Source organism: Ranitomeya variabilis, chromosome 7 (genome assembly GCF_051348905.1).
Source record: "Ranitomeya variabilis isolate aRanVar5 chromosome 7, aRanVar5.hap1, whole genome shotgun sequence".
NCBI lineage: Eukaryota > Metazoa > Chordata > Amphibia > Anura > Dendrobatidae > Ranitomeya > Ranitomeya variabilis.
The window spans coordinates 117,777,201-117,803,229 of NC_135238.1; the positions used below are offsets into that span (position 1 = coordinate 117,777,201).

The following is a 26,029-nucleotide window of genomic DNA, read 5'->3' on the forward strand; positions in this document are numbered from 1 at the left end:
TCCTGGAGAGATTTCATGTGGGTTTGAAATAGAGGGGGCCTAAAGGGAGGTACTGTAGCTGTACTCTTCTCCGCCAGACACGCCAGCTTACTCACCACTCTGGACTCCATCCCAAGCTTCCTCCTTCCTTCATGTCTGTTGCAGGTCAGGGTGTGCACACAGCGCACAGATCCCAGTGCACTGTGCTTAGGGCGTGCACTCCCTCTTTCTTAAAGGGGCCGGACGTGCTGTCCTAAACTGTCCCCAGCCAATAGCTGGGTGATACCTACTATTTAAGGCACTATGGAGGTGCCTGTGCAATGTGATTAGTTATCCTATAGCACGCTTGCTAGTTGTCAGGTTTCCAAGTACTTGCCAGCCAGTATTCTAGTTCAGTACCTGTCTGTCCATACTTGCTTGCCTCTCTGCATTCCAGCTGAACCAGCCCAGACCTTCCAGTGTTCATCTGTATACTAGCCCATCCAGCCCACACCGGCCAGGTCTCATCTGCACATCAGCCGGTCCAGTCCGCATCTGCCAGTGCTCATCTGTACATTAGTTGTTCCAGTCCGCACCTGCCAGTACTCATCTGTACATCAGTTGGTCTAATCCACACCTGCAACTGCCCATCTGTATCCATTATCCCTGTGTTCCTTCAGTGTCTTCCTGCATCTGATGTCCCTCCCTCTAGGCCATTTCTGCTACCAGTCCCTTGTGGGTCAGCTGCCATGCATCCGTGGTCTGTCCTGGAGTAGCATCTGGTGTTCATTGGGAGCCAAGCCTAATCCCTTCATCAGGGGTTCTAGTGAAAAGTAGTAGTTGCGCCCCTTCAGGCTCTCCTCGGACCACGGCACAGTGGTTCCATCATTCCCGCTACAGCCATAAAGCTCTATTGAGCATAACTGATAATATTATCTGCTGATTGTTAAGGGTCTTGAATGTTAAACACCTCATTGATCTTACATCCATGGCCTACAAGAATTATACATCAATGTGAAATGCCAGATGTCCCATTTCCTCATCAATATGCTGTTTCTGTATATATGTAATGTTCACAATGAAAGCAATGTAGAAGTTGAATGTCCCAGTAGTTGAAAACTGTACCATTTCTGCAACTTGCCTTTTATTCCTAGTATGATTTGCCTTATCAACTATTATTATTAATCTATTATTTCCTAACTGATTCTTATTTTATAATACTGTACTATAATTTTATTGCAGGAAATTATATGCTCCTGGATTGCAGAACATATTAAAAAGAAAGAATGTATATTCTATGTCGAAAGCTCTAACAAGACTGATACAAGGTATATTTTATTATTGATATATTGTTTAATACTTTTCTTATATTTTAATGCATCCTATTGTTGGAATCTCATTTCCCGAATGCTATTTTTCTTTAGTTTTATACAATATACTTCATAACATTATAGTGCAATAATACATATTGCACCTCAGTTAGGAAATAGCAGGAATGTATTGTGCAATGTGATATTCATTTTTTAAAAATTGGAAAACAAATAGTCGAAGACATTGAAGATGCTTAGCGTACTGTGAACACCTTCAGAAAGATATAGTAGTGGCTGACAGAGTATTAGGCTGCTGGATATAACAAGCTTTCACATGTCCTGACATCTCTTGATTGTTTCCCCTAGTACACATGCAGAATTCTAAAAAGTAAAAAAATAGTACTGTTAATTAAAGTATTAAACTCTAGTTGTATTATACATCTACAATGTTATTGTAATGATGAAACTTTCCACATCCAGCATATCAAATGGTATTAACGGTATCATCAATCAGACTCCATTAGTGCCACACTAATAAGTAAGAAAGATTCCTATGTGATCAATTGATATACAAATTCATTGTGTAAAGTCAGTATAGTATAGTTTATCATTGTATGATTTCATTAAAAGTTTCACATTTCCTGTATAACAGAAACAGTGTCTGCATGTGTGGATACTCAAAAGACCAACACATAGATGCCGCTACAAGAACCCAGCCATTCCAAAGCAAGGGAACATGGGACATAAATGAACATATAAAGGAAATTCCTACAGATGCATTTGGAGACATCAACTTTACTGGACTGGGTCCCAGAATTGGAAAGGTTTGTTCTTTGATGATTATTCACAGTACTGTATCAATGTTTTTAAGTGGATTTTTTTCATTATAAATTTTATTATTAATATGTCAGTAATCTTCAAAAAATGTCTTAAAGCACCTTCATTCTAAGCACATTGAGCCTTCTCATCTTTTATTCAAAATAGCAAAATTAATATTTAATTGATCTATAAAAATGACAATTGAATGAAAGAAAGAAATACTAAAATGTATATCAGAAAAAAAGAGGGCTGAAGTCCATTTCAAAACTGGGTACTACAAGAAAATGTAGACATCTGTACACAGTAAGGCATAATGTGCATGGTTAGAGAGCTGCCTCATAAAGACAACTGCTGTTCATATATCTTTAAAAAAAAGAAGCAGGTCAGCACCTCCGAACAGCATAACGCAAGTGGGAACAGGTGCATGCTGCCAGGGGCTGGCTGGCACTTTTCAGCCTGGGGGGCAATCACAATGCAGTGGCCCCCGAGTTGCTGTCGCCCACCTTTGCCCTACTTATCGCTGGCTGCTGCATTAAAGCAACAGAGATAACATGGTTTAAAAACAGGCTTGTGCATAGATATTTTAAATAGAATGGAGCTTGCTGCATAGATATGGGAGTAGAACCAAGCTTACTGCCTACATAGATACTGTAACAGAAGCAAGCTGACTACATAGACACGAGAAGGATGGATTACTACGTAGATAAGGGAGTAAAATAGACCTTACTACAGAGATATGAAAGCAGAACTGAGCTTACTACAGAGATATGGGAGCAGAACTGAGCTTATTACAGAGATATGGGAGCATAGATGAGCTTACTACAGACATATGGGAGCAGAACAGAGCTTACTACAGAGACATGGGAGCAGAACAGAGCTTACTACAGTGACGTTGGAGAGGAACTGAGCTTACTATTACAGAGATATGTGAGCAGAACTGAGCTTACTACAGAGATAAGGGAGCAGAACCAAGCTTACTACAGAGATAATGGCGCAGAATGGAGTTTACTACAGCGATAAGCGAGCAGAACCGAGATAACTGCAGATGTAAGGGAGCAGAACAGAGCTTACTACAGATATATGGGAGAAGAACCAAGCTTATTACAGAGATAAGAGAGCAGAACGGAGTTTACTACAGAGATAAGGGAGTAGAACCAAGCTTGCTACAGAGATAAGGGAGCAGAACAGAGCTTACTACAGAGATAAGTGAGAGGAGTGGAGTTTACTACAGAGATAATGGAGCAGAATTGAGTTTACTAAAGCGATAAGTGAGCAGAACAGAGCTTACTACAGATATATGGGAGCAGAACCGAGCTTACTCCAGAAATATGGGAGCAGAACAGAGCTTACTACAGAGCTGTAATAATTATAGGGGATAACTTAGGAGACTCTTTGCGTGAACAAGACAACTACAGGACACAGTTTTATAAGTGGTAAAGTCTATATTATCTCACGGTGATTCAAACAGGTGCAGAGAGAAACTCAAGTCCACAACACTTGGTGCAAATATCAAATGCAGCTCAGCAGTCTATAGGAAACTTCAGTGGAAAATGCAATCACGCAGAAAGTCTATTAAGCAGTTATTCTTGAGGATGCTTGACACGAATAAATCCTTGTCTTAGTCAAAACACAGATAGATAAGCTTATAAGGCAGTTCAAATAATATCTTAGCTCAACCAGGGAGGCCTGGTTAATAGTCTCAGGTTTTTGCAGAGCAGCAACATGTCCAGCAAATGCAGATGGAAGTAAATACGAGCAGCAGATGAAGGAGGATTACTGGAACTGGTGTATACAGCAGGAACTCAGAGCAGAGTAGCAGGATCACCACACAGGTTCACATGAGCAGGTATATAGCCAGGGAGTAATCAGAGGTCAGGAGCTGGATGCAAGGCAGAATACTCTAGCACAGACTGAAGGCTGGGTGTTATGATCCGGTGACCTTGGAGCCGCATGAAACTTTCTCTGGAGTAGGTGGAAACTGTACTGACCGCAGATCCTGAACTAACACCACAACTAGAAGTAGCCGTGGGGTGTGCCTAACATACCCTAGACACCTCGACACAGCCGGAGGACTAAGTACCCCTATAGATGGAAATAGGAATACTACCTTGCCTCAGAGCAGAACCCCAAAGGATAGGCAGCCCCCACGAATATTGACTGTGAGTAGGAGAAGAAAAGACACATGCAGGCAGAAAACAAGATTTAGCAAAAGAGGCCACTCTAGCTAAATAGGAAAAGATAGGACAGAATACTAAGCGGTCAGTATTAAAATCCTTCAACAAATATCCACAGCAGATAATACAAAAAGTTCCACAATCTAACTAAAGATGTGGAATGAATATCTGCAACCCCAGAGAATCCAACAAGACTGAGAAAATACTGACACAATCTAAGCTGGACAAGAAAACACAAAAGAATAGCACTGAATCATGAAGCACACAGAATGTGTGCCACAGAAACAAAACCAGACACTTATCTTTGCTGATTTGGCAGAAAGGCAGGAGGAACCAGGCAGAGGTCCAACACCTCCCAACAACAATTGACAACTAGCAAGGACTAAAGAATCCTGCACACCTAAATACCCCAGTCAGAACTGCAATCAGCAGAAACACCTGACCAGGACTGAAACCCAGGGACAACTGCATTACCACCTACCACCACCAGAGGGAACCCAAAAGCAGAATTCACAACAGTACCCCCCCTTGAGGAGGGGTCACCGAACCCTCACCAGCGCCCCCAGGCCGATCAGGACGAGCCAGATGAAAGGCAAGGACCAAATCAGCAGCATGGACATCAGAAGCAAAAACCCAAGAATTATCCTCCTGGCCATAACCCTTCCATTTGACAAGGTACTGAAGCCTCCGCCTCGAAAAACGAGAATCCAAAATCTTCTCGACCACATACTCCAACTCCCCATCAACCAACACAGGGGCCGGAGGATCAACAGAGTGAACAACGGGCACCACATATTTCCGCAATAAAGATCTATGGAAGACATTATGGATAGCAAAAGAGGCCGGAAGCGCCAATCGAAAAGACACCGGATTAATAATCCCAGAAATCCTATAAGGACCAATAAACCGAGGCTTAAACTTAGGGGAAGAAACCTTCATAGGAACATGACGGGAAGACAACCAAACCAGATCCCCAACCCGAAGCCGGGAACCAACACACCGACGACGGTTAGCAAAACGTTGAGCCTCCTCCTGAGACAACACCAAATTGTCCACCACATGAGCCCAAATCTGCTGCAACCTGTCAACCACAGAATCCACACAGGACAGTCAGAAGGCTCAACCTGCCCAGAAGAAAAACGAGGATGAAAACCAAAATTACAAAAGAAAGGCGAAACCAAAGTAGCTGAACTAGCCCGATTATTAAGGGCTAACTCGGCCAATGGCAAAAAGGCCACCCAATCATCCTGATCAGCAGACACAAAGCATCTCAAATAGGTCTCCAAAGTCTGATTAGTTCGCTCGGTCTGGCCATTTGTCTGAGGATGAAATGCAGAAGAAAAAGACAAATCAATGCCCAGCCTAGCACAAAAGGCCCACCAAAACCTAGAAACAAACTGGGAACCTCTGTCGGACACAATATTCTCCGGAATACCATGCAAACGAACCACATGCTGAAAAAACAACGGAAACAAATCTGAAGAGGAAGGCAATTTAGGCAAAGGCACCAAATGAACCATCTTAGAAAACCGGTCACAAACAACCCAGATAACCGACATCCTCTGGGAAACCGGAAGATCAGAAATAAAATCCATAGAAATGTGCGTCCAGGGCCTCTCAGGGACCTGCAATGGCAAAAGTAACCCACTAGCACGGGAACAACAAGGCTTGGCCCGCGCACAAGTCACACAGGACTGCACAAAAGAACGCACATCACGTGACAAGGAAGGCCACCAAAAGGACCTACCAACCAAATCTCTGGTACCAAAAATACCAGGATGACCAGCCAACACAGAACAGTGAACCTCAGAAATCACTCTACTAGTCCATCTGTCAGGAACAAACAATTTCCCCACAGGACAGCAGTCAGGTCTGTCAGCCTGAAATTCCTGAAGAACCCGCTGTAAATCAGGGGAAATAGCAGAAAGGACCACCCCTTCTTTCAGAATGCCGACCAGTTCATGGACCTCAGGAGAATCAGGCAAAAAACTCCTAGAAAGGGCATCAGCCTTAATATTCTTAGAACCCGGAAGATACGAAACCACGAAATCAAAACGGGAAAAAAACAAGGACCATCGAGCCTGTCTAGGACTCAGCCGTTTGGCAGACTCGAGGTAAATCAGATTCTTATGATCGGTCAGGACCACAATACGGTGCTTAGCTCCCTCAAGCCAATGTCGCCACTCCTCAAACGCCCACTTCATAGCCAACAACTTCCGATTGCCGACATCATAATTGCGTTCAGCAGGCAAAAACTTGCGGGAGAAGAAGGCACACGGTTTCATCAAGGAACCAACAGAATCCCTCTGAGACAAAACGGCCCCTGCCCCAATCTCAGAGGCGTCAATCTCAACCTGAAACAAAAGGGAAACATCCAGTTGGCGCAACACCGGAGCAGAAGTAAATCGGCGTTTAAGCTCCTGAAAGGCAGAGACAGCCGTAGAGGACCAATTCGCCACATCAGCGCCTTTCTTCGTCAAATCGGTCAAGGGTTTAACCACGCTGGAGAAATTAGCAATGAAACGGCGATAAAAATTTGCAAAACCCAAACATTTCTGAAGGCTCTTCACGGATGTGGGTTGAATCCAATCATAAATGGCCTGAACCTTACCCGGATCCATCTCCATAGATGAGGGAGAAAAAATGAAGCCCAAAAAAGAAACCTTCTGCACCCCAAAGAGGCACTTAGACCCCTTCACAAACAAAGCATTGTCACGAAGGATCTGAAATACCATCCTGACCTGTTCCACATGAGACTCCCAATCATCGGAAAAAATCAAAATATCGTCCAAATATACAATCAAGAATTTATCAATATAAGTCCGGAAGATATCATGCATGAAGGATTGAAAAACAGATGGAGCATTAGTGAGCCCGAACGGCATCACAAGGTATTCAAAATGGCCTTCGGGCGTATTAAACGCAGTTTTCCATTCATCACCCTGTTTAATACGAACAAGAATATATGCCCCCCGAAGGTCAATCTTAGTAAACCAACTAGCCCCCTTAATCCTAGCAAACAAATCAGAAAGCAAAGGTAAAGGGTATTGAAACTTGACCATGATCTTATTCAAGAGACGATAATCAATACAAGGTCTCAAGGAGCCATCCTTCTTAGCAACAAAAAAAAATCCCGCTCCTAACGGTGAAGAAGATGGCCGAATATGCCCTTTCTCCAAAGACTCCTTAACATAACTCCGCATGGCGGTATGTTCAGGCACAGACAGGTTGAAAAGTTGGCCCTTAGGAAACTTACTGCCTGGAATCAAGTCAATAGCACAATCACAGTCCCTGTGCGGTGGAAGGGAACTGGACTTGGGCTCATCGAATACATCCTGAAAATCAGACAAAAACTCTGGAATTTCAGAAGAGGAAGAAGAGGAGATTGACATCAAAGGAACGTCATAATGAACCCCCTGACAACCCCAACTAGTCACAGACATAGACTTCCAATCCAACACAGGATTATGTACCTGCAACCACGGAAAACCCAGCACGATAACATCATGCAAATTATGCAACACCAGAAATCGACAATCTTCCTGATGGGCTGGTGCCATGCGCATGGTCACCTGTGTCCAAAACTGAGGCTTATTTTTAGCCAAAGGTGTAGCATCAATCCCCCTTAAAGGAATAGGGTTCTGCAAAGGCTGCAAGGGAAAACCACAATGCCTGGCAAACTCAAAATCCATTAAGTTCAAGGCGGCGCCTGAATCCACAAATGCCATGACAGAAAATGATGACAATGAGCAGATCAAGGACACCGATAACAGAAATTTAGGTTGTACAGTACTGATGGTAAATGAACTAGCGATCCTCTTTGTCCGCTTAGGGCAGACTGAAATGACATGAGAAGCGTCGCCACAATAATAACACAACCTATTCTGACGTCTGAATCCTTGTCGTTCCGTTCTAGACAAAATCCTATAACAGTGCATTGGCTCAGGAATTGGTTCTGAGGATGATGCCACAGCGTGCACAGTTCTACGCTCCCGCAAGCGCCGATCAATCTGAATGGCCAGAGACATAGAATCACTCAGACCGGAAGGCGTGGGAAACCCCACCATAACATCTTTAATGGATTCAAAAGACCCTTTCTGAAAATTGCCGCCAAAGCATCATCATTCCATTTAGTCAACACAGACCATTTTCTAAATTTCTGACAATACAATTCTGCCGCCTCTTGACCCTGAGACAGGGCCAACAAGGTCTTCTCCGCTTGATCCACAGAATTTGGTTCATCATATAATAATCCTAAAGCCTGAAAAAAGGAGTCTACATTAAGCAAAGCAGGATTCCCAAATTCCAGGGAAAATGCCCAATCCCGTGGATCACCATGCAGCAGGGAGATGACGATTTTAACCTGCTGAATGGAATCACCGGAGGATCGAGGTCTCAAAGCAAAAAACAGTTTACAATTGTTTTTAAAACTCAAAAATTTGGACCTGTCACCAAAAAACAAATCAGGAGTAGGAATCTTCGGCTCTAAAACAGGAGTCTGAACAATATAATCAGAAATACCCTGTACCCTAGCAGCAAGCTGGTCTACACGAGAAGCTAATTCCTGAACATCCATGCTAGCACAAGACTCCTCAGCCACCCATAGATAAAGAGGGAAGAAAAGACAAAACAGGCTGCAGAAAAAAAAAATGGCTCAACACCTTTCTTCCCTTCTTCTGAGATGCATTTAGCTCATTATTGTCCAGTTGTACTGTTATCATCCAGTGACCTTGGAGCCGCATGAAACTTTCTCTGGAGTAGGTGGAAACTGTACTGACGCAGATCCTGAACTAACACCGCAACTAGAAGTAGCCGTGGGGTGTGCCTAACATACCCTAGACACCTCGACACAGCCGGAGGACTAAATACCCCTATAGATGGAAATAGGAATACTACCTTGCCTCAGAGCAGAACCCCAAAGGATAGGCAGCCCCCACGAATATTGACTGTGAGTAGGAGAAGAAAAGACACATGCAGGCAGAAAACAAGATTTAGCAAAAGAGGCCACTCTAGCTAAATAGGAAAAGATAAGACAGAATACTAAGCGGTCAGTATTAAAACCCTTCAAAAAATATCCACAGCAGATAATACAAAAAATTCCACAATCTAACTAAAGACAAGGAATGAATATCTGCAACCCCAGAGAATCCAACAAGACTGAGAAAATACTGACACAATCTAAGCTGGACAAGAAAACACAAAAGAATAGCACTGAATCATGAAGCACACAGCATGTGTGCCACAGAAACAAAACCAGACACTTATCTTTGCTGATTTGGCAGAAAGGCAGGAGGAACCAGGCAGAGGTCCAACACCTCCCAACAACAATTGACAACTGGCAAGGACTAAAGAATCCTGCACACCTAAATACCCCAGTCAGAACTGCAATCAGCAGAAACACCTGACCAGGACTGAAACCCAGGGACAACTGAATTACCACCTACCACCACCGGAGGGAACCCAAAAGCAGAATTCACAACAGCTGGGGTGGAGTTTTATAACAGGAAGACACAGTGCACATGAGACCAAAGATGCCATCTTGGAAAAGGGCAGTAATGCACAAAAGGTAAAAAATGTTCAGAGTCCTGACATTACTCCCTCCTTAGAAGCGGCCTCAGGACAATCCGGGACCTGGTTTCTCAGGGAATCTCTGATGAAAACGAGAAATCTTCTGTTGGGCATTGATTTTTTCCACAGGTTCCCAAGAGTCTTCCTCAGGGGGATATCCCTGCCATTTTATCAGATATTGGAGCCGATTCCTGCGAATCCTGGAATCAATAATTTCCTCCACCACGAATTGTTCTTGCCCATCAATCACCACAGGCTGCAGAGGTGGCACAACACGTCCCTGGAAGGTATTAGGAGATACAGGCTTTAGTAAAGATACATGAAAAACTGGGTGTACCTTCATAGTCCTAGGCAGCTTCAGCTGGCAGGCCACAGAGCTCACAATACCGTTGATCTTGAAAGGGCCAATGAATTTCTGTCCAAGTTTTTGTGAAGGAACGTTTAACTTCAGATTCTTAGTTGCTAACCACACGGAATCTCCTAAGTTGAACAAGGGTGCAGGTTTACGGAATCTATCAGCCGATCTCTTATAACGTTCTTGAGCTGTGGTCAGGGATTCCTTCAGAACCTCCAGATTCTGTCTCATCGCAGTTAGCCTTTCCTCCACTGCCGGAACCAGAGAATTAATTGGAGACCTAGATAAAATACACGGATGATAACCCAGATTGGCAAAGAAAGGTGTAAATTTATTATTATATGAAAATTCGGCTAACGGCAAAAACTCCAACCAATCATCCTGGAGATGGCTGACATAACATCTTAGATATTGTTCCAGCGTCTGGTTGGTACGCTCAGTCTGACCATTTGTCTGGGGATGGTAAGCAGAAGAGAGACAGACATTAATATTGAGTGCAGAGCAAAACCCCTTCCAGAATCTTGAAGTGAACTGCACTCCACAGTCAGAGATGATCTCATCCGGAACCCCGTGCAACCGAAAGACATTCTGTATAACCAAGTTCACTGTATCTTTAGCTGAGGGGAGGCCGGTGCACGGAACAAAATGAGCAGCTTTAGTCAGGCGGTCAACTACCACAATGATTGTATTCATGCCCCCCGATGTAGGCAGCTCCACAATAAAGTCCATTGATATAGACCCCCCAAGGGAAGGACGGAACAGGTAATGGTTGTAGAAGACCCATAGGTGCCACATGAGGAGTCTTGTAACGGGCACATACCTCGCAAGAGAGAACATAGTCCTTGGTATCCTTCAGGCAAGTTGGCCACCAGAAGAATTGGCTCAGGAACTCTTGTGTCTTCTGTACCCCCCTGTGACCAGTCAACTTGGAGTCATGTACCAACTTGAGGAACTGCAGACGGACGACCTCCGGGACGTAGATATGTCGATATCTATACCACATGCCACCCTTAAAGACAAGATTAATATCCACAGGTGGGCTGGCCAGAAATACATCACCTTCATAGGCCTCCCTGCACTCCTTCCACAAGTCCTGATCGTGGATAACTCCGATGAAATTGGCATCAGATAGAATGGTCTTGGACGGGGCTCCAGGTACGGAATCCACAGCATGGATTCGGGATAAAGCATCAGCTTTCCCATTACGAGAACCTGGATGGTACGATATAACAAAGTTAAATTGATTTAAAAATAAGTTCCAAAGAGCCTGACGAGGAGAAAGACATCTAGCGGATCTAAGGAACTCTAGATTGCAAGGGTCAGCTAGCACTATGATCTGTTGTGCAGCTCCTTGCAGATGATGCCTCCATTCTTTGAAAGCTGCAATAATAGCCAGCAATTACTTGTTGCCCACATCGTAATTCTTCTCTGCTGAGGTTAGTCAACGGGAAAAGAAAGCACAAGGATGTAGCAGACCCTTCTCTCCAGTTCTTTGGGAGAGAATAGCCCCCAAAGCATTATCAGCAGCGTCCACCTCCACAATGAAAGGAAGTGTTGGATCTGGGTGTATCAACGGCGGTGCTGATGTGAAACAGATCTTAAGCCGATCAAAAGCTTCTTGAGCCTGGGATGACCACTTAATGGGTTTTCCTTCTTTGTCAAGGAAGTAATGGGACGGACAACATCAGAAAAATTTCAAATGAAGCGTCTGTAGAAATTTGCAAAACCAATAAAACATTGGACCTCCTTAATGTTCTTGGGTACCGGCCAGTCAAGGATAGCCTGAATCTTACCAGATTCCATGTTAAGCCCCTGGGGAGAGATAATATAACCTAAGAACTGTATCTCAGAACGATGGAACTCGCATTTCTCCGGCTTAATATACAGATGGTTCTCTTTCAGACGTCTTAAAACAGTTTTGACATGTTCTTCATGTTCCTGTAGAGAGTCAGAAAAGATTAGTATATCGTCCAAATAGATCACTACAAACTGGTCCAACAAATCTCTGAAAATGTCATTAGCAAGGCGTTGAAATGTTGCAGGGGCGTTACAAAGCCTGAAGGGCATCACAAGAGATTCAAAGTGTCCATACTGGCATCTGAATTCTGTCTTCCACTCATCCCCTGGACAAATACGCACCAAATTATAAGCCCCACGAAGATCCAGTTTAGAGAACACCTTAGCATGGCAGACTCTGTCCAGTAATTTGGGAATCTGAGGCAAAGGGTAACGATTTCGTACGGTTACCTTATTGATTTCTCGATAGTCAACACAGGGTCTCAGGGTCCCATCCTTCTTCTTTACAAAAAGATAGGTGCCCCTGCTGGTGAGGAAGAAGGACATATGAAGCCTTTGGCCAGATTTTCATCAATATACTCTTTTAAGGCTTGAAACTCAGGTGCCGCCAAAGGGTATACGTGACCTAAAGGAATGGCTGCCCCGGGAAGCAGATCAATGGGACAGTCATAATGCCTGTGTGGAGGAAGCTGATCTACATTCTTCTTGTCACAGATGTCAGAGAACTCTTTATAAGCTGGAGGTAAAGAAAATACCTGTACATGTGGTTCCGTAGCTGTGAACTCAGGGACAGCTTCTGTTAACGCTGAGTTGCTCCTTGTTGGGAAGATAATCTCCTTGGTCTCCCAGTTGATAATTGGGTTCTGAGAACACAACCAAGGAATGTCTAAAATCACAGGAAAATGAGGAGAAGAAATTAGCAAGAAAGAAAATTGCTCCTGATGATTAGGCTCCAACACAATTTCAAGGGGTACGGTCTCCTGATCCACATGCCCAGAGATTAAAGGTTACCCATCCACTGTTTCAATGGTAATTGGAGAGGCTCTTTGCTGAATTTTAATACCATGTTTCTTGGCAAATGCGATATCCATGAAATTGCCACCTGCACCAGAGTCAATCATAGCTGAACTGGAAATCCACTGTCCTGAACACAGGATCTTAATAGGGAGAGAACAGTGAGAGTTCTTTTCCTTCAGCTCCTTGGGGGGTGAAGTCATAGAAAGTGAATGGAATACAGCATTTAAAGGCAGGCTACATTCAGAGATGTCCGATTCATCATCACAGTTGTCATACTCCCCTATTGCTGCTAGCACCTTGTTAGGCCATCTAGGACACTTAGGACAATTGATCAAGAAGTGGTCAGACTGGCCGCAGTAGAAACATAGACTTTCACGAAGGCGATGCACCCGGCGCTCATTGATCTCGCACCTCTGAATGGAATCAATTTGCATGGGCACCTCCTCCACCTCCCGAGAAGTTTTACCTGCAGGCTCTTTGGAAGGAATGGAAAAGTTAGAAACACTGTTATATGCAGCATATTTCTCCTGCCTACGCTCAGTAAGGCGAATGTCTATGCGCACAAAATGCTGTATAAATGTCTCTAGCTCTTGTGATGTCTCAGAGCGGGCTAGTTCATCTTTTACAATACTAGACAGACACCTTTTAAAAATAGGCAATTGTGCATAACTGTCCCAATTGGTATCTACCGCAGTTGCACGGCGATTAGGGTCATCAAACATTAATGCCATAGCGGCCAAGAAGCCACAAAATTTGTCGCGATCACCATTAAATCTGAATGGGGGCAACTTAGGTGGACCAGCTGGTGGCGGTTGCCCAGAGGGTAAAGTCACTTGTGCAGCTATTTGTGTGCTTATGTCCTGAAAAGCCCATCCATACTGGGACTCTATGCCAGCAAGTTTGTTTTCCTGGGCTGCCATGCGGTTGCTGAAGTCCTGCAAAGTTTGTCGAAACACTTGTTGATGGTGTTCAAAGCTTCCAAACTTCTTTTGCAGACCTTCCACATCTTTCTGCAGTGATTTAATTATGGAAAACACTTGCTCTAATTTGCTTTCTGCAGTCATTGTTCCAGCAGTCTCCTTTTTTTTAGGGTAGAGTATTCTGTAATAATTGTAGGGTATAACTCAGGAGACTCTTTGCGTGGAACAAGACAACTACAGGACACAGTTTTTTAAGTGGTAAAGTCTATATTATCACATGGTGATTCAAACAGGTGCAGAGAGAAACTCAAGTCCACAACACTTGGTGCAAAAAATAAACGCAGCTTAGCAGTCTATAGGAAACTTCAGAGGAAAATGCAATCGAGCAGAAAGTCTATGAAGCACAGTTATTCTTGAGGATTCTTGACACGAATAAATCCTTGTCTTAGTCCAGGCACAGATAGATATGCTTATTAGGCAGTTCAAATCATATCTTAGCTCAACCAGGGAGGCCTGGTTAATAGTCTCAGGTTATTGGAAAGCAGAAACAGCTTACATGTCCAGCAAATGTAGATGGAAGTAAACACGAACAGCAGATGAAGGAGGATTACTGGAAACTTGTCTATGCAGCAGGAAATCAGAGCAGAGTAGCAGGATCACCACACAGGTTCACAGGAGCAGGTGTATAGCCAGGGAGTAATCAGAGGTCAGGAGCTGGATGCAAGGCAGAATACTCTAGCACAGACTGAAGGCTGGGTTGGAGTTTTATAGCAGGAAGACACAGTGCACATGAGACCAAAGATGTTATCTTGGAAAAGGGCAGTAATGCACAAAAGGTAAAAAAATCTTCAGAGTCCTGACAAGAGCTGTGGGAGAAGAACCAAGCTTACTACAGAGATAAGGGAGCAGAACCAACCTTACTAAGTTTACCACATAGATACAGAACAGAACCAAGCTTATGGCATGCATATGGTACCAGAATCTAGATTACTACATTGATACAGTAAAAAAAATCAAGCTTACTGCTTAGATATGGTACCATAACTGAGCTTACTTACAAACATACATATATCTCTAGAAACACTGACAAGTAAACACACAGTACGGCAGGGACATTTCTAGGGTGCTAAAAGATCAGGGGTCCAAGCCCCAAAATGCAGATCTTCCCATCTAACTCCCTATAGCCAATTAAGAGCATCTATGCATATATAATTACAGTATACCACTGCTGTTAACCAAAAACATACAATGCAAAGACCAATATCAAAATTATTACTATAAAAGGCCAAAACAATAAAACTACTCAATGTCCATCACCAATACACAGCGAATACATAATATCATATAATATGACCAGAGACCAATGACACCACCATACACCTTCTACTACATAATGACTGAAACAAATTTAGCTATTCCTAAATAGAAAAAAGTAAAAAGACTACTAAAAAGAGCAATATTCCCACCTTACTGTAACCAGATATTGGTAGATACTAGTCCCGCAGAACATACATGAGTACAGTACTTTTCAGGGGCTGGCTGGCACTTTTCAGCCTGGGGGGCTATCACAAGGCAGTGGCCCTCGAGTTGCGGTGGCCCTCCTTTTCCCTGCTTATCTCTGGGCATTGCATAAAAGCTAAAACAAAAAACTCAAGGCAAGGAATACATAGGTACTTCAATCACTTTATAAGATGATCAATAAAATAATTAGCATAAAGTCAAAAATTATTCAATATCATATGTTTCCCCGAAATGGACAAAGTAATGGACAAATCGGAAGGAATACAAAGACACAGAGAACAAAAAACCGAACTAATGCCCAAGTAATAAATTCAATTAATTTATTTGTGGAAAGAATACACCAAATGGTAGGGGGAAAAAGAAACCAAAAAAAGGGCACAACACCAAGGAGACAGAGCAATATAATAGACACAGTCCTGGAATGGTGAAATGATGGCGTGATATGAATAAATAAATAAATATGTCACCAGACACAGAACTGGATATATATGTACACGATAAAATGAATGAATATGATAGAAACAATAATTAAGTCTATATAAGGATATACACTTACAAATGGCCTGAAATGCATTTTAGGCTAAGGTGCATATAGTAACTGCAGATGCAGTGAGCGACATGTGTGTATGTATATATATATATATATATATATATATATATATATATATACTGTATATATATATATATATATATATATATATATATATATATATATATATACTGGCGTATACAGCCTTCGTCAGGGGGTGACGCCGAAACGCGCGTCGGGGACTGGCACATCCAGGAGACGGCAGCGTCCCAGGTAACCTCTGCTCTAGGCACCTTTCTTATACACATTATACCTAATATTTATTAAGTGGTACACTTGTTATAGTGCCTTATATCATTGAGCAGGTACCTGTATGTATTATTTGTTCCAGCATATATCCGGCCGTATTTGTGCACCATATATTTGCATCTTGGCCGCACTTGTTGCACTGTATGCCGGTATACAGTGGGGCAAAAAAGTATTTAGTCAGTCAGAAATAGTGCAAGTTCCACCACTTAAAAAGATGAGAGGCGTCTGTAATTTACATCATAGGTAGACCTCAACTATGGGAGACAAACTGAGAAAAAAAAATCCAGAAAATCACATTGTCTGTTTTTTTATCATTTTATTTGCATATTATGGTGGAAAATAAGTATTTGGTCAGAAACAAAATTTCATCTCAATACTTTGTAATATATCCTTTGTTGGCAATGACAGAGGTCAAACGTTTTCTGTAAGTCTTCACAAGGTTGCCACACACTGTTGTTGGTATGTTGCCCATTCCTCCATGCAGATCTCCTCTAGAGCAGTGATGTTTTTGGCTTTTCGCTTGGCAACACGGACTTTTAACTCCCTCCAAAGGTTTTCTATTGGGTTGATATCTGGAGACTGGCTAGGCCACTCCAGGACCTTGAAATGCTTCTTACGAAGCCACTCCTTTGTTGCCCTGGCGGTGTGCTTTGGATCATTGTCATGTTGAAAGACCCAGCCACGTTTCATCTTCAATGCCCTTGCTGATGGAAGGAGGTTTGCACTCAAAATCTCACGATACATGGCCCCATTCATTCTTTCATGTACCCGGATCAGTCGTCCTGGCCCCTTTGCAGAGAAACAGCCCCAAAGCATGATGTTTCCACCACCATGCTTTACAGTAGGTATGGTGTTTGATGGATGCAACTCAGTATTCTTTTTCCTCCAAACACGACAAGTTGTGTTTCTACCAAACAGTTCCAGTTTGGTTTCATCAGACCATAGGACATTCTCCCAAAACTCCTCTGGATCATCCAAATGCTCTCTAGCAAACTTCAGACGGGCCCGGACATGTACTGGCTTAAGCAGTGGGACACGTCTGGCACTGCAGGATCTGAGTCCATGGTGGCGTAGTGTGTTTCTTATGGTAGGCCTTGTTACATTGGTCCCAGCTCTCTGCAGTTCATTCACTAGGTCCCCCCGCGTGGTTCTGGGATTTTTGCTCACCGTTCTTGTGATCATTCTGACCCCAAGGGGTAGGATTTTGCGTGGAGCCCCAGATCGAGGGAGATTACCAGTGGTCTTGTATGTCTTCCATTTTCTAATTATTGCTCCCACTGTTGATTTCTTCACTCCAAGCTGGTTGGCTATTGCAGATTCAGTCTTCCCAGCCTGGTGCAGGGCTACAATTTTGTTTCTGGTGTCCTTTGACAGCTCTTTGGTCTTCACCATAGTGGAGTTTGGAGTCAGACTGTTTGAGGGTGTGCACAGGTGTCTTTTTATACTGATAACAAGTTTAAACAGGTGCCATTACTACAGGTAATGAGTGGAGGAAAGAGGAGACTCTTAAAGAAGAAGTTACAGGTCTGTGAGAGCCAGAAATCTTGATTGTTTGTTTCTGACCAAATACTTATTTTCCACCATAATATGCAAATAAAATGATAAAAAAAACAGACAATGTGATTTTCTGGATTTTTTTTTCTCAGTTTGTCTCCCATAGTTGAGGTCTACCTATGATGTAAATTACAGATGCCTCTCATCTTTTTAAGTGGTGGAACCTGCACTATTGCTGACTGACTAAATACTTTTTTGCCCCACTGTATATATATATATATATATATATATATATATATATATATATATATATATATATATACACACATGTCGCTCACTGAATTTGCAGTTACTATATGCACCTTAGCCTAAAAAGCATTTCAGGCCATTTGTAAGTGTGTATCCTTATATAGACTTAATTATTGTTTCTATCATATTCATTCATTTTAGCGTGTATATATATCTCCAGTTCTGTGTCTGGTGACATTTATTTATTTATTTATATCACGCCATCATTTCACCATTCCACGACTGTGTCTATTATATTGCCCTGTCTCCTTGGTGTTGTGCCCTTTTTTTGGTTTCTTTTTCCCCCTACCATTTGGTGTATTCTTTCCACAAATAAATTAATTGAATTTATTACTTGGGCATTAGTTCGGTTTTTTGTTCTCTGTGTCATTGCATAAAAGCTGCAGAGATGACAGTGTTATGACCCCAATGGCAGAGGGTCTCAAAAGTACATACCAAGTCTGCAAACATAAAAAACCAGCTCATAGGGCAGTAGTAACTGGGCTAACCGTATATCTAATCCTAGCACCACAAATAGCAGCAGCCGGGGAACGTGCCTACGTTGGTTCTAGACGTCTCGCGCCAGCCGGAGAACTAACTAACCCTAGAAGGGAAAAGATAGACCTTTCTTGCCTCCAGAGAAAAGACCCCAAAAGTTGGATACAAGCCCCCCACAAATAATAACGGTGAGGTAAGGAGAAAAGACAAACGTAAGAATGAACTAGATATCTAGCAAAGAGAGGCCCACTAACTAATAGCAGAATATAGTAAGATGACTTATACGGTCAGCAAAAACCCTATCAAAATTTCCACACTGGATATTCAAGAACCCCCGAACCGTCTAACGGCCCGGGGGGAGAATACCAGCCCCCTAGAGCTTCCAGCAAAATCAGGAATCACATTTAGTACAAGCTGGACAGAAAATAAGAGCAATACAGATAACCAAAAAACAAGGAAGCAGGACTTAGCTTAAATTTGCAAGAACCAAGACCAGCAGACAGGAGCAAACAGAAAGGATCTGATTACAACGATGCCAGGCACTGGACTGAGGATCCAGGAAGTTTATATAGCAACACCCCTGGACTAACGACCCAGGTGGGTGCCAAACTGATGAAAGACAATCCCAGAGTATATCACTAGTGACCACAAGAGGGAGCCAAAAAAGTCTAATTCACAACAGTACCCCCCCTTTAAGGAGGGGTCACCGAACCCTCACCAGGACCACCAGGGCGATCAGGATGAGCAGCGTGAAAGGCACGAACTAAATCGGCCGCATGCACATCAGAGGCAACCACCCAGGAATTATCCTCCTGGCCATAGCCCTTCCACTTGACCAGATACTGAAGCCTCCGTCTGGAGAGACGAGAATCCAAGACCTTCTCCACCACGTACTCCAACTCGCCCTCAACCAACACCGGAGCAGGAGGCTCAACAGAAGGAACCACAGGCACAACGTACCGCCGCAACAAAGACCTATGGAACACGTTGTGAATGGCAAACGACACCGGAAGATCCAAGCGAAAGGACACAGGATTAAGGGTTTCCAATATCTTGTAAGGACCGATGAAGCGAGGCTTAAATTTAGGAGAGGAGACCTTCATAGGAACAAATCGAGAAGACAGCCATACCAAATCCCCAACACGAAGTCGGGGACCCACACCGCGGCGGCGGTTGGCAAAACGCTGAGCCTTCTCCTGTGACAACTTTAAGTTGTCCACCACATGATTCCAGATCTGCTGCAACCTATCCACCCCGGAATCTACCCCAGGACAGTCAGAAGGCTCCACATGTCCCGAGGAAAAACGAGGATGGAAACCAGAGTTGCAAAAAAAAAAAAAACTCAGAATTTCCTTTCTTATTATCCCACTTCTGCAATGCATTAACATTCAACTTTGGCCTGGCATACTGTTATGACCCCAATGGCAGAGGGTCTCAAAAGTACATACCAAGTCTGCAAACATAAAAAACCAGCTCATAGGGCAGTGGTAACTGGGCTAACCGTATATCTAATCCTAGCACCACAAATAGCAGCAGCCGGGGAACGTGCCTACGTTGGTTCTAGACGTCTCGCGCCAGCCGGAGAACTAACTAACCCTAGAAGGGAAAAGATAGATCTTTCTTGCCTCCAGAGAAAAGACCCCAAAAGTTGGATACAAGCCCCCCACAAATAATAACGGTGAGGTAAGGAGAAAAGACAAACGTAAGAATGAACTAGATATTTAGCAAAGAGAGGCCCACTAACTAATAGCAGAATATAGTAAGATGACTTATACGGTCAGCAAAAACCCTATCAAAATTTCCACGCTGGATATTCAAGAACCCCCGAACCGTCTAACGGCCCGGGGGGAGAATACCAGCCCCCTAGAGCTTCCAGCAAAATCAGGAATCACATTTAGTACAAGCTGGACAGAAAATAAGAGCAATACAGATAACCAAAAAACAAGGAAGCAGGACTTAGCTTAAATTTGCAAGAACCAAGACCAGCAGACAGGAGCAAACAGAAAGGATCTGATTACAACGATGCCAGGCACTGGACTGAGGATCCAGGAAGTTTATATAGCAACACCCCTGGACTAACGACCCAGGTGGGTGCCAAACTGAGGAAAGACAATCCCAGAGTATATCACTAGTGACCACAAGAGGGAGCCAAAAAAGTCTAATTCACAACAGACAGGCTTTAAAAATAGGCTGGTATGTAGATATGGGAACAATAAGGAGCTTGCTGCATAGATATGGGAGCAGAACCGAGCTTACTCCAGAGATATGGGAGCAGAACCGAGCTTACTCCAGAGATATTGGAGCAGAACTGAGCTTACTCCAGAGATATGGGAGCAGAGCAGAGCTTACTCCAGAGATATGGGAGCAGAACTGAGCTTACTACAGAGATATGGGTGCAGAACCAAGCTTACTCCAAAGATATGGGAGCAGAACTGAGCTTACTACAGAGATATGGGCGCAAATCCGAGCTTACTACAGAGATGGAGGAGCAGAACAGAGCTTACTGCAGAGATATGGGAGAAGAGCTGAGCTTACACCAGAGATATGGGAGCAGAACAGAGCTTACACCCGAGATATGGGAGCAGAACAGAGCTTACCACAGAAATATGGGAGCAGAACAGAGCTCACTCCAGAGAAATGGGAGCAGAACAGAGCTTACTCCAAAGATTTGGGAGCAGAAACAGCTTACTCCAGAGATTTGGGAGCAGAACAGAGGTTACTCTGTTATGACCCCAATGGCAGAGGGTCTCAGGAATAAATACCAAGTCTGCAAACACAAAAAAACAGCTCATAGGACAGTGGTAACTGGGCTGACCATATATCTAATCCTAGCACCACAAATAGAAGTAGCTGGGGAACGTGCCTACGTTGGTTCTAGACGTCTCGCGCCAGCCGGAGAACTAACTAACCCTAGAAGGGAAAAGAAAGACCTTTCTTGCCTCCAGAGAAAAGACCCCAAAAGTTGGATACAAGCCCCCAACAAATAATAACGGTGAGGTAAGAGGAAAAGACAAACACAAGAATGAGCTAGGTATTTAGCAAAGAGAGGCCCACTAGCTAATAGCAGAATATAGTAAGATGACTTATATGGTCAGCAAAAACCCTATTAAAATATCCACGCTGGATATTCAAGAACCCCCGAACCGTCTAACGGCCGGGGGGAGAACACCAGCCCCCTAGAGCTTCCAGCAAGGTCAGAAATCACATTTAGTACAAGCTGGACAAAAATAGTAGCAAAGCAAGTAACTCAAAAAACAAAGAAGCAAGACTTAGCTTAATTTTGCAAGAGCCAGGACCAGCAGACAGGAGCAACAGAAGGATCTGATTACAACGATGCCAGGCACTGGACTAAGGATCCAGGAAGTTAATATAGCGACACCCCTGGACTAACGACCCAGGTGAGTGCCAAACAGAAAAAAGACAATCCCAGAGTCATACCACTAGTGACCACAAGAGGGAGCCAAAAAGTCTAATTCACAACAGTACCCCCCCCTTAAGGAGGGGTCACCGAACCCTCACCAAGACCACCAGGGCGATCAGGATGAGCAGCGTGAAAGGCACGAACTAAATCGGCCGCATGCACATCAGAGGCAACCACCCAGGAATTATCCTCCTGACCATAGCCCTTCCACTTGACCAGATACTGAAGCCTCCGCCTGGAGAGATGAGAATCCAAGATCTTCTCCACCACGTACTCCAACTCGCCCTCAACCAACACTGGAGCAGGAGGCTCAACAGAAGGAACCACAGGTACAACGTACCGCCGCAACAAAGACCTATGGAACACGTTGTGAATGGCAAACGACACAGGAAGATCCAAGCGAAAGGACACAGGATTAAGGATTTCCAATATCTTGTAAGGACCAATGAAGCGAGGCTTAAATTTAGGAGAGGAGACCTTCATAGGAACAAATCGAGAAGACAGCCATACCAAATCCCCAACACGAAGTCGGGGACCCACACCGCGGCGGCGGTTGGCAAAACGCTGAGCCTTCTCCTGTGACAACTTCAAGTTGTCCACCACATGATTCCAGATCCGCTGCAACCTATCCACCACAGAATCCACTCCAGGACAGTCAGAAGGCTCCACATGTCCCGAGGAAAAACGAGGATGGAAACCAGAGTTGCAGAAAAATGGCGAAACCAATGTAGCGGAACTAGCCCGATTATTAAGGGCAAACTCAGCCAACGGCAAGAAGGTCACCCAATCATCCTGATCCGCAGAAACAAAACACCTCAAATAAGCCTCCAGAGTCTGATTAGTTCGCTCCGTTTGTCCATTAGTCTGAGGATGAAAGGCAGACGAAAACGACAACTCAATGCCCATCCTAGCACAAAAGGATCGCCAGAACCTGGAAACAAACTGGGATCCTCTGTCAGACACAATATTCTCAGGAATGCCGTGTAAACGAACCACATTCTGAAAGAACACAGGAACCAGATCGGAAGAGGAAGGCAGCTTAGGCAAAGGTACCAAATGGACCATCTTAGAAAAGCGATCACATACCACCCAGATGACAGACATGCCCTGAGACACCAGGAGATCTGAAATGAAATCCATGGAAATGTGTGTCCAAGGCCTCTTCGGGACAGGCAAGGGCAAGAGCAACCCGCTGGCACGCGAACAGCAAGGCTTAGCTCGAGCACAAGTCCCACAGGACTGCACAAACGACCGCACATCCCGTGACAAGGAAGACCACCAAAAGGACCTAGCCACCAGATCTCTGGTGCCAAAAATTCCCGGATGCCCTGCCAACACCGAGGAATGAACCTCGGAAATGACTCTGCTGGTCCACTTATCAGGAACAAACAGTCTGTCAGGTGGACAAGAGTCAGGTCTACCAGCCTGAAATCTCTGCAACACACGTCGCAAATCCGGAGAAATGGCTGACAAGATAACTCCCTCTCTAAGAATACCAACAGGTTCTGCGACTCCCGGAGAGTCAGGCACAAAGCTCCTTGAAAGAGCATCAGCCTTCACATTCTTTGAACCTGGTAAATACGAGACCACAAAGTCAAAACGGGAGAAAAACAATGACCAGCGGGCCTGTCTAGGATTCAGGCGTTTAGCAGACTCGAGATACATCAAATTTTTGTGATCAGTCAAGACCACCACACGATGCTTAGCACCCTCGAGCCAATGACGCCACTCCTCAAATGCCCACTTCATGGCCAACAACTCCCGATTGCCAACATCATAATTCCGCTCAGCAGGCGAAAACTTCCTCGAGAAAAAGGCACAAGGTCCCATCACAGAGCAACCAGGGCCTCTCTGCGACAAAACGGCCCCTGCCCCAATCTCAGAAGCATCCACTTCAACCTGAAAGGGAAGTGAGACATCAGGCTGGCACAAAACAGGCGCCGAAGTAAACCGGCGCTTCAACTCCTGGAAAGCCTCCACGGCTGCATGGGCCCAGTTAGCAACATCAGAACCTTTCTTCGTCATATCCGTCAAAGGTTTAGCAATGCTAGAAAAATTAGCAATAAAACGACGGTAGAAGTTAGCAAAACCCAAGAACTTCTGAAGACTCTTAACTGACGTGGGTTGAGTCCAATCATGAATAGCACGGACCTTGACTGGGTCCATCTCCACCGCAGAAGGGGAAAAAATAAACCCCAAAAAGGGAACCTTCTGTACTCCAAAGAGACACTTTGAGCCCTTAACAAATAACGCATTCTCACGCAAAACCTGAAACACCATCCTGACCTGCTCTACATGCGAGTCCCAGTCATCAGAAAAAAACAGAATATCATCCAGATAAACGATCATAAAGTTATCCAGATACATCCGGAAAATATCATGCATAAAGGACTGAAACACTGAAGGAGCATTAGAGAGCCCAAAAGGCATCACCAAGTACTCAAAATGACCTTCGGGCATATTAAACGCGGTTTTCCATTCATCTCCTCGCTTAATGCGCACAAGGTTGTACGCACCACGAAGATCTATCTTGGTGAACCACTTGGCACCTTTAATTCGGGCAAACAAGTCTGACAACAGAGGCAAAGGATACTGAAATTTAACAGTGATTTTATTCAAAAGCCGATAGTCAATACAAGGTCTCAAAGATCCGTCCTTCTTGGCCACAAAAAAGAATCCCGCACCAAGAGGGGAAGAGGAAGGACGGATATGCCCCTTCTCCAGAGATTCCTTGATATACGAACGCATTGCGGTATGCTCAGGTACAGACAGATTAAATAGTCTTCCCTTAGGAAATTTGCTACCTGGAATCAAATCTATGGCACAGTCACAGTCCCTATGAAGAGGCAGAACACTGGACCTGGACTCGCTGAACACATCCTGATAATCAGACAAATACTCAGGAACTTCCGAAGGAGTAGAGGAAGCAATAGACACCGGCGGGGAATCACCATGAATACCCTGACAGCCCCAACTTGACACAGACATTGCCTTCCAATCCAAGACTGGATTATGAGTCTGTAACCATGGCAAACCCAAAACGACCAAATCATGCATTTTATGCAGAACAAGAAAACGAATCACCTCCCGATGTTCAGGAGTCATGCACATGGTTACCTGTGTCCAAAACTGCGGTTTATTTTCCGCCAATGGCGTAGCATCAATACCCCTCAGAGGGATAGGATTAACCAATGGCTCAAGAACAAAACCACAGAGCTTGGCAAATGACAGATCCATAAGACTCAGGGCAGCACCTGAATCCACAAACGCCATAACAGGGTAAGAGGACAATGAGCAAATTAAAGTCACAGACAAAATAAATTTAGGTTGCAAATTACCAATGGCGACAGGACTAACAACCTTTGTTAGGCGTTTAGAGCATGCTGATATAACATGTGTAGAATCACCACAGTAAAAACACAACCCATTCTGACGTCTATGATGTTTTCGCTCATTTCTGGTCTGAATTCTATCACATTGCATCAAATCAGGTGTTTGTTTAGACAACACCACCAGAGGATTAGCGGTTTTGCGCTCCCGCAAACGCCGGTCAATTTGAATAGCCAGCGCCATGGAATCATTCAGACTTGTAGGAATGGAGAAACCCACCATCACATTCTTAATGGCTTCAGAAAGGCCATTTCTGAAGTTTGCGGCCAGAGCACACTCATTCCACTGAGTAAGCACGGACCATTTCCGAAATTTTTGGCAATACACTTCAGCTTCATCCTGGCCCTGAGAAATAGCCAGCAAGGCTTTTTCTGCCTGAACCTCAAGATTGGGTTCCTCGTAAAGCAATCCGAGCGCCAGAAAAAACGCATCAATATTTGCCAATGCCAGATCTCCTGGCGCTAGCGAGAAGGCCCAATCCTGAGGGTCGCCCCGTAAAAAAGAGATAACAATTTTAACTTGCTGAACTGAGTCTCCAGATGAACGGGGTCTCAGAGATAGAAACAATTTACAATTATCCCTGAAATTCCTAAACTTAAATCGGTCTCCAGAAAACAGTTCAGGAATAGGTATTTTAGGTTCAGACATAGGACTACTGGTA

The 26,029-nt window shown here is 44.0% G+C and overlaps 1 protein-coding gene across 2 annotated transcripts in view; it reads left to right on the plus strand.

Annotated features, from left to right (window-relative positions):
• Positions 1–26,029, plus strand: part of LOC143786355 (transient receptor potential cation channel subfamily M member 2-like) — a 1,952,850-nt gene that overhangs the window by 208,173 nt on the left and 1,718,648 nt on the right. For both annotated transcript variants that reach the window (XM_077275686.1, XM_077275685.1), the window contains 2 exons: positions 1,201–1,286; positions 1,921–2,092. In XM_077275686.1, coding sequence (XP_077131801.1) covers positions 1,201–1,286; positions 1,921–2,092 — 258 coding nt within the window. The remainder of the gene's footprint in view (positions 1–1,200; positions 1,287–1,920; positions 2,093–26,029) is intronic.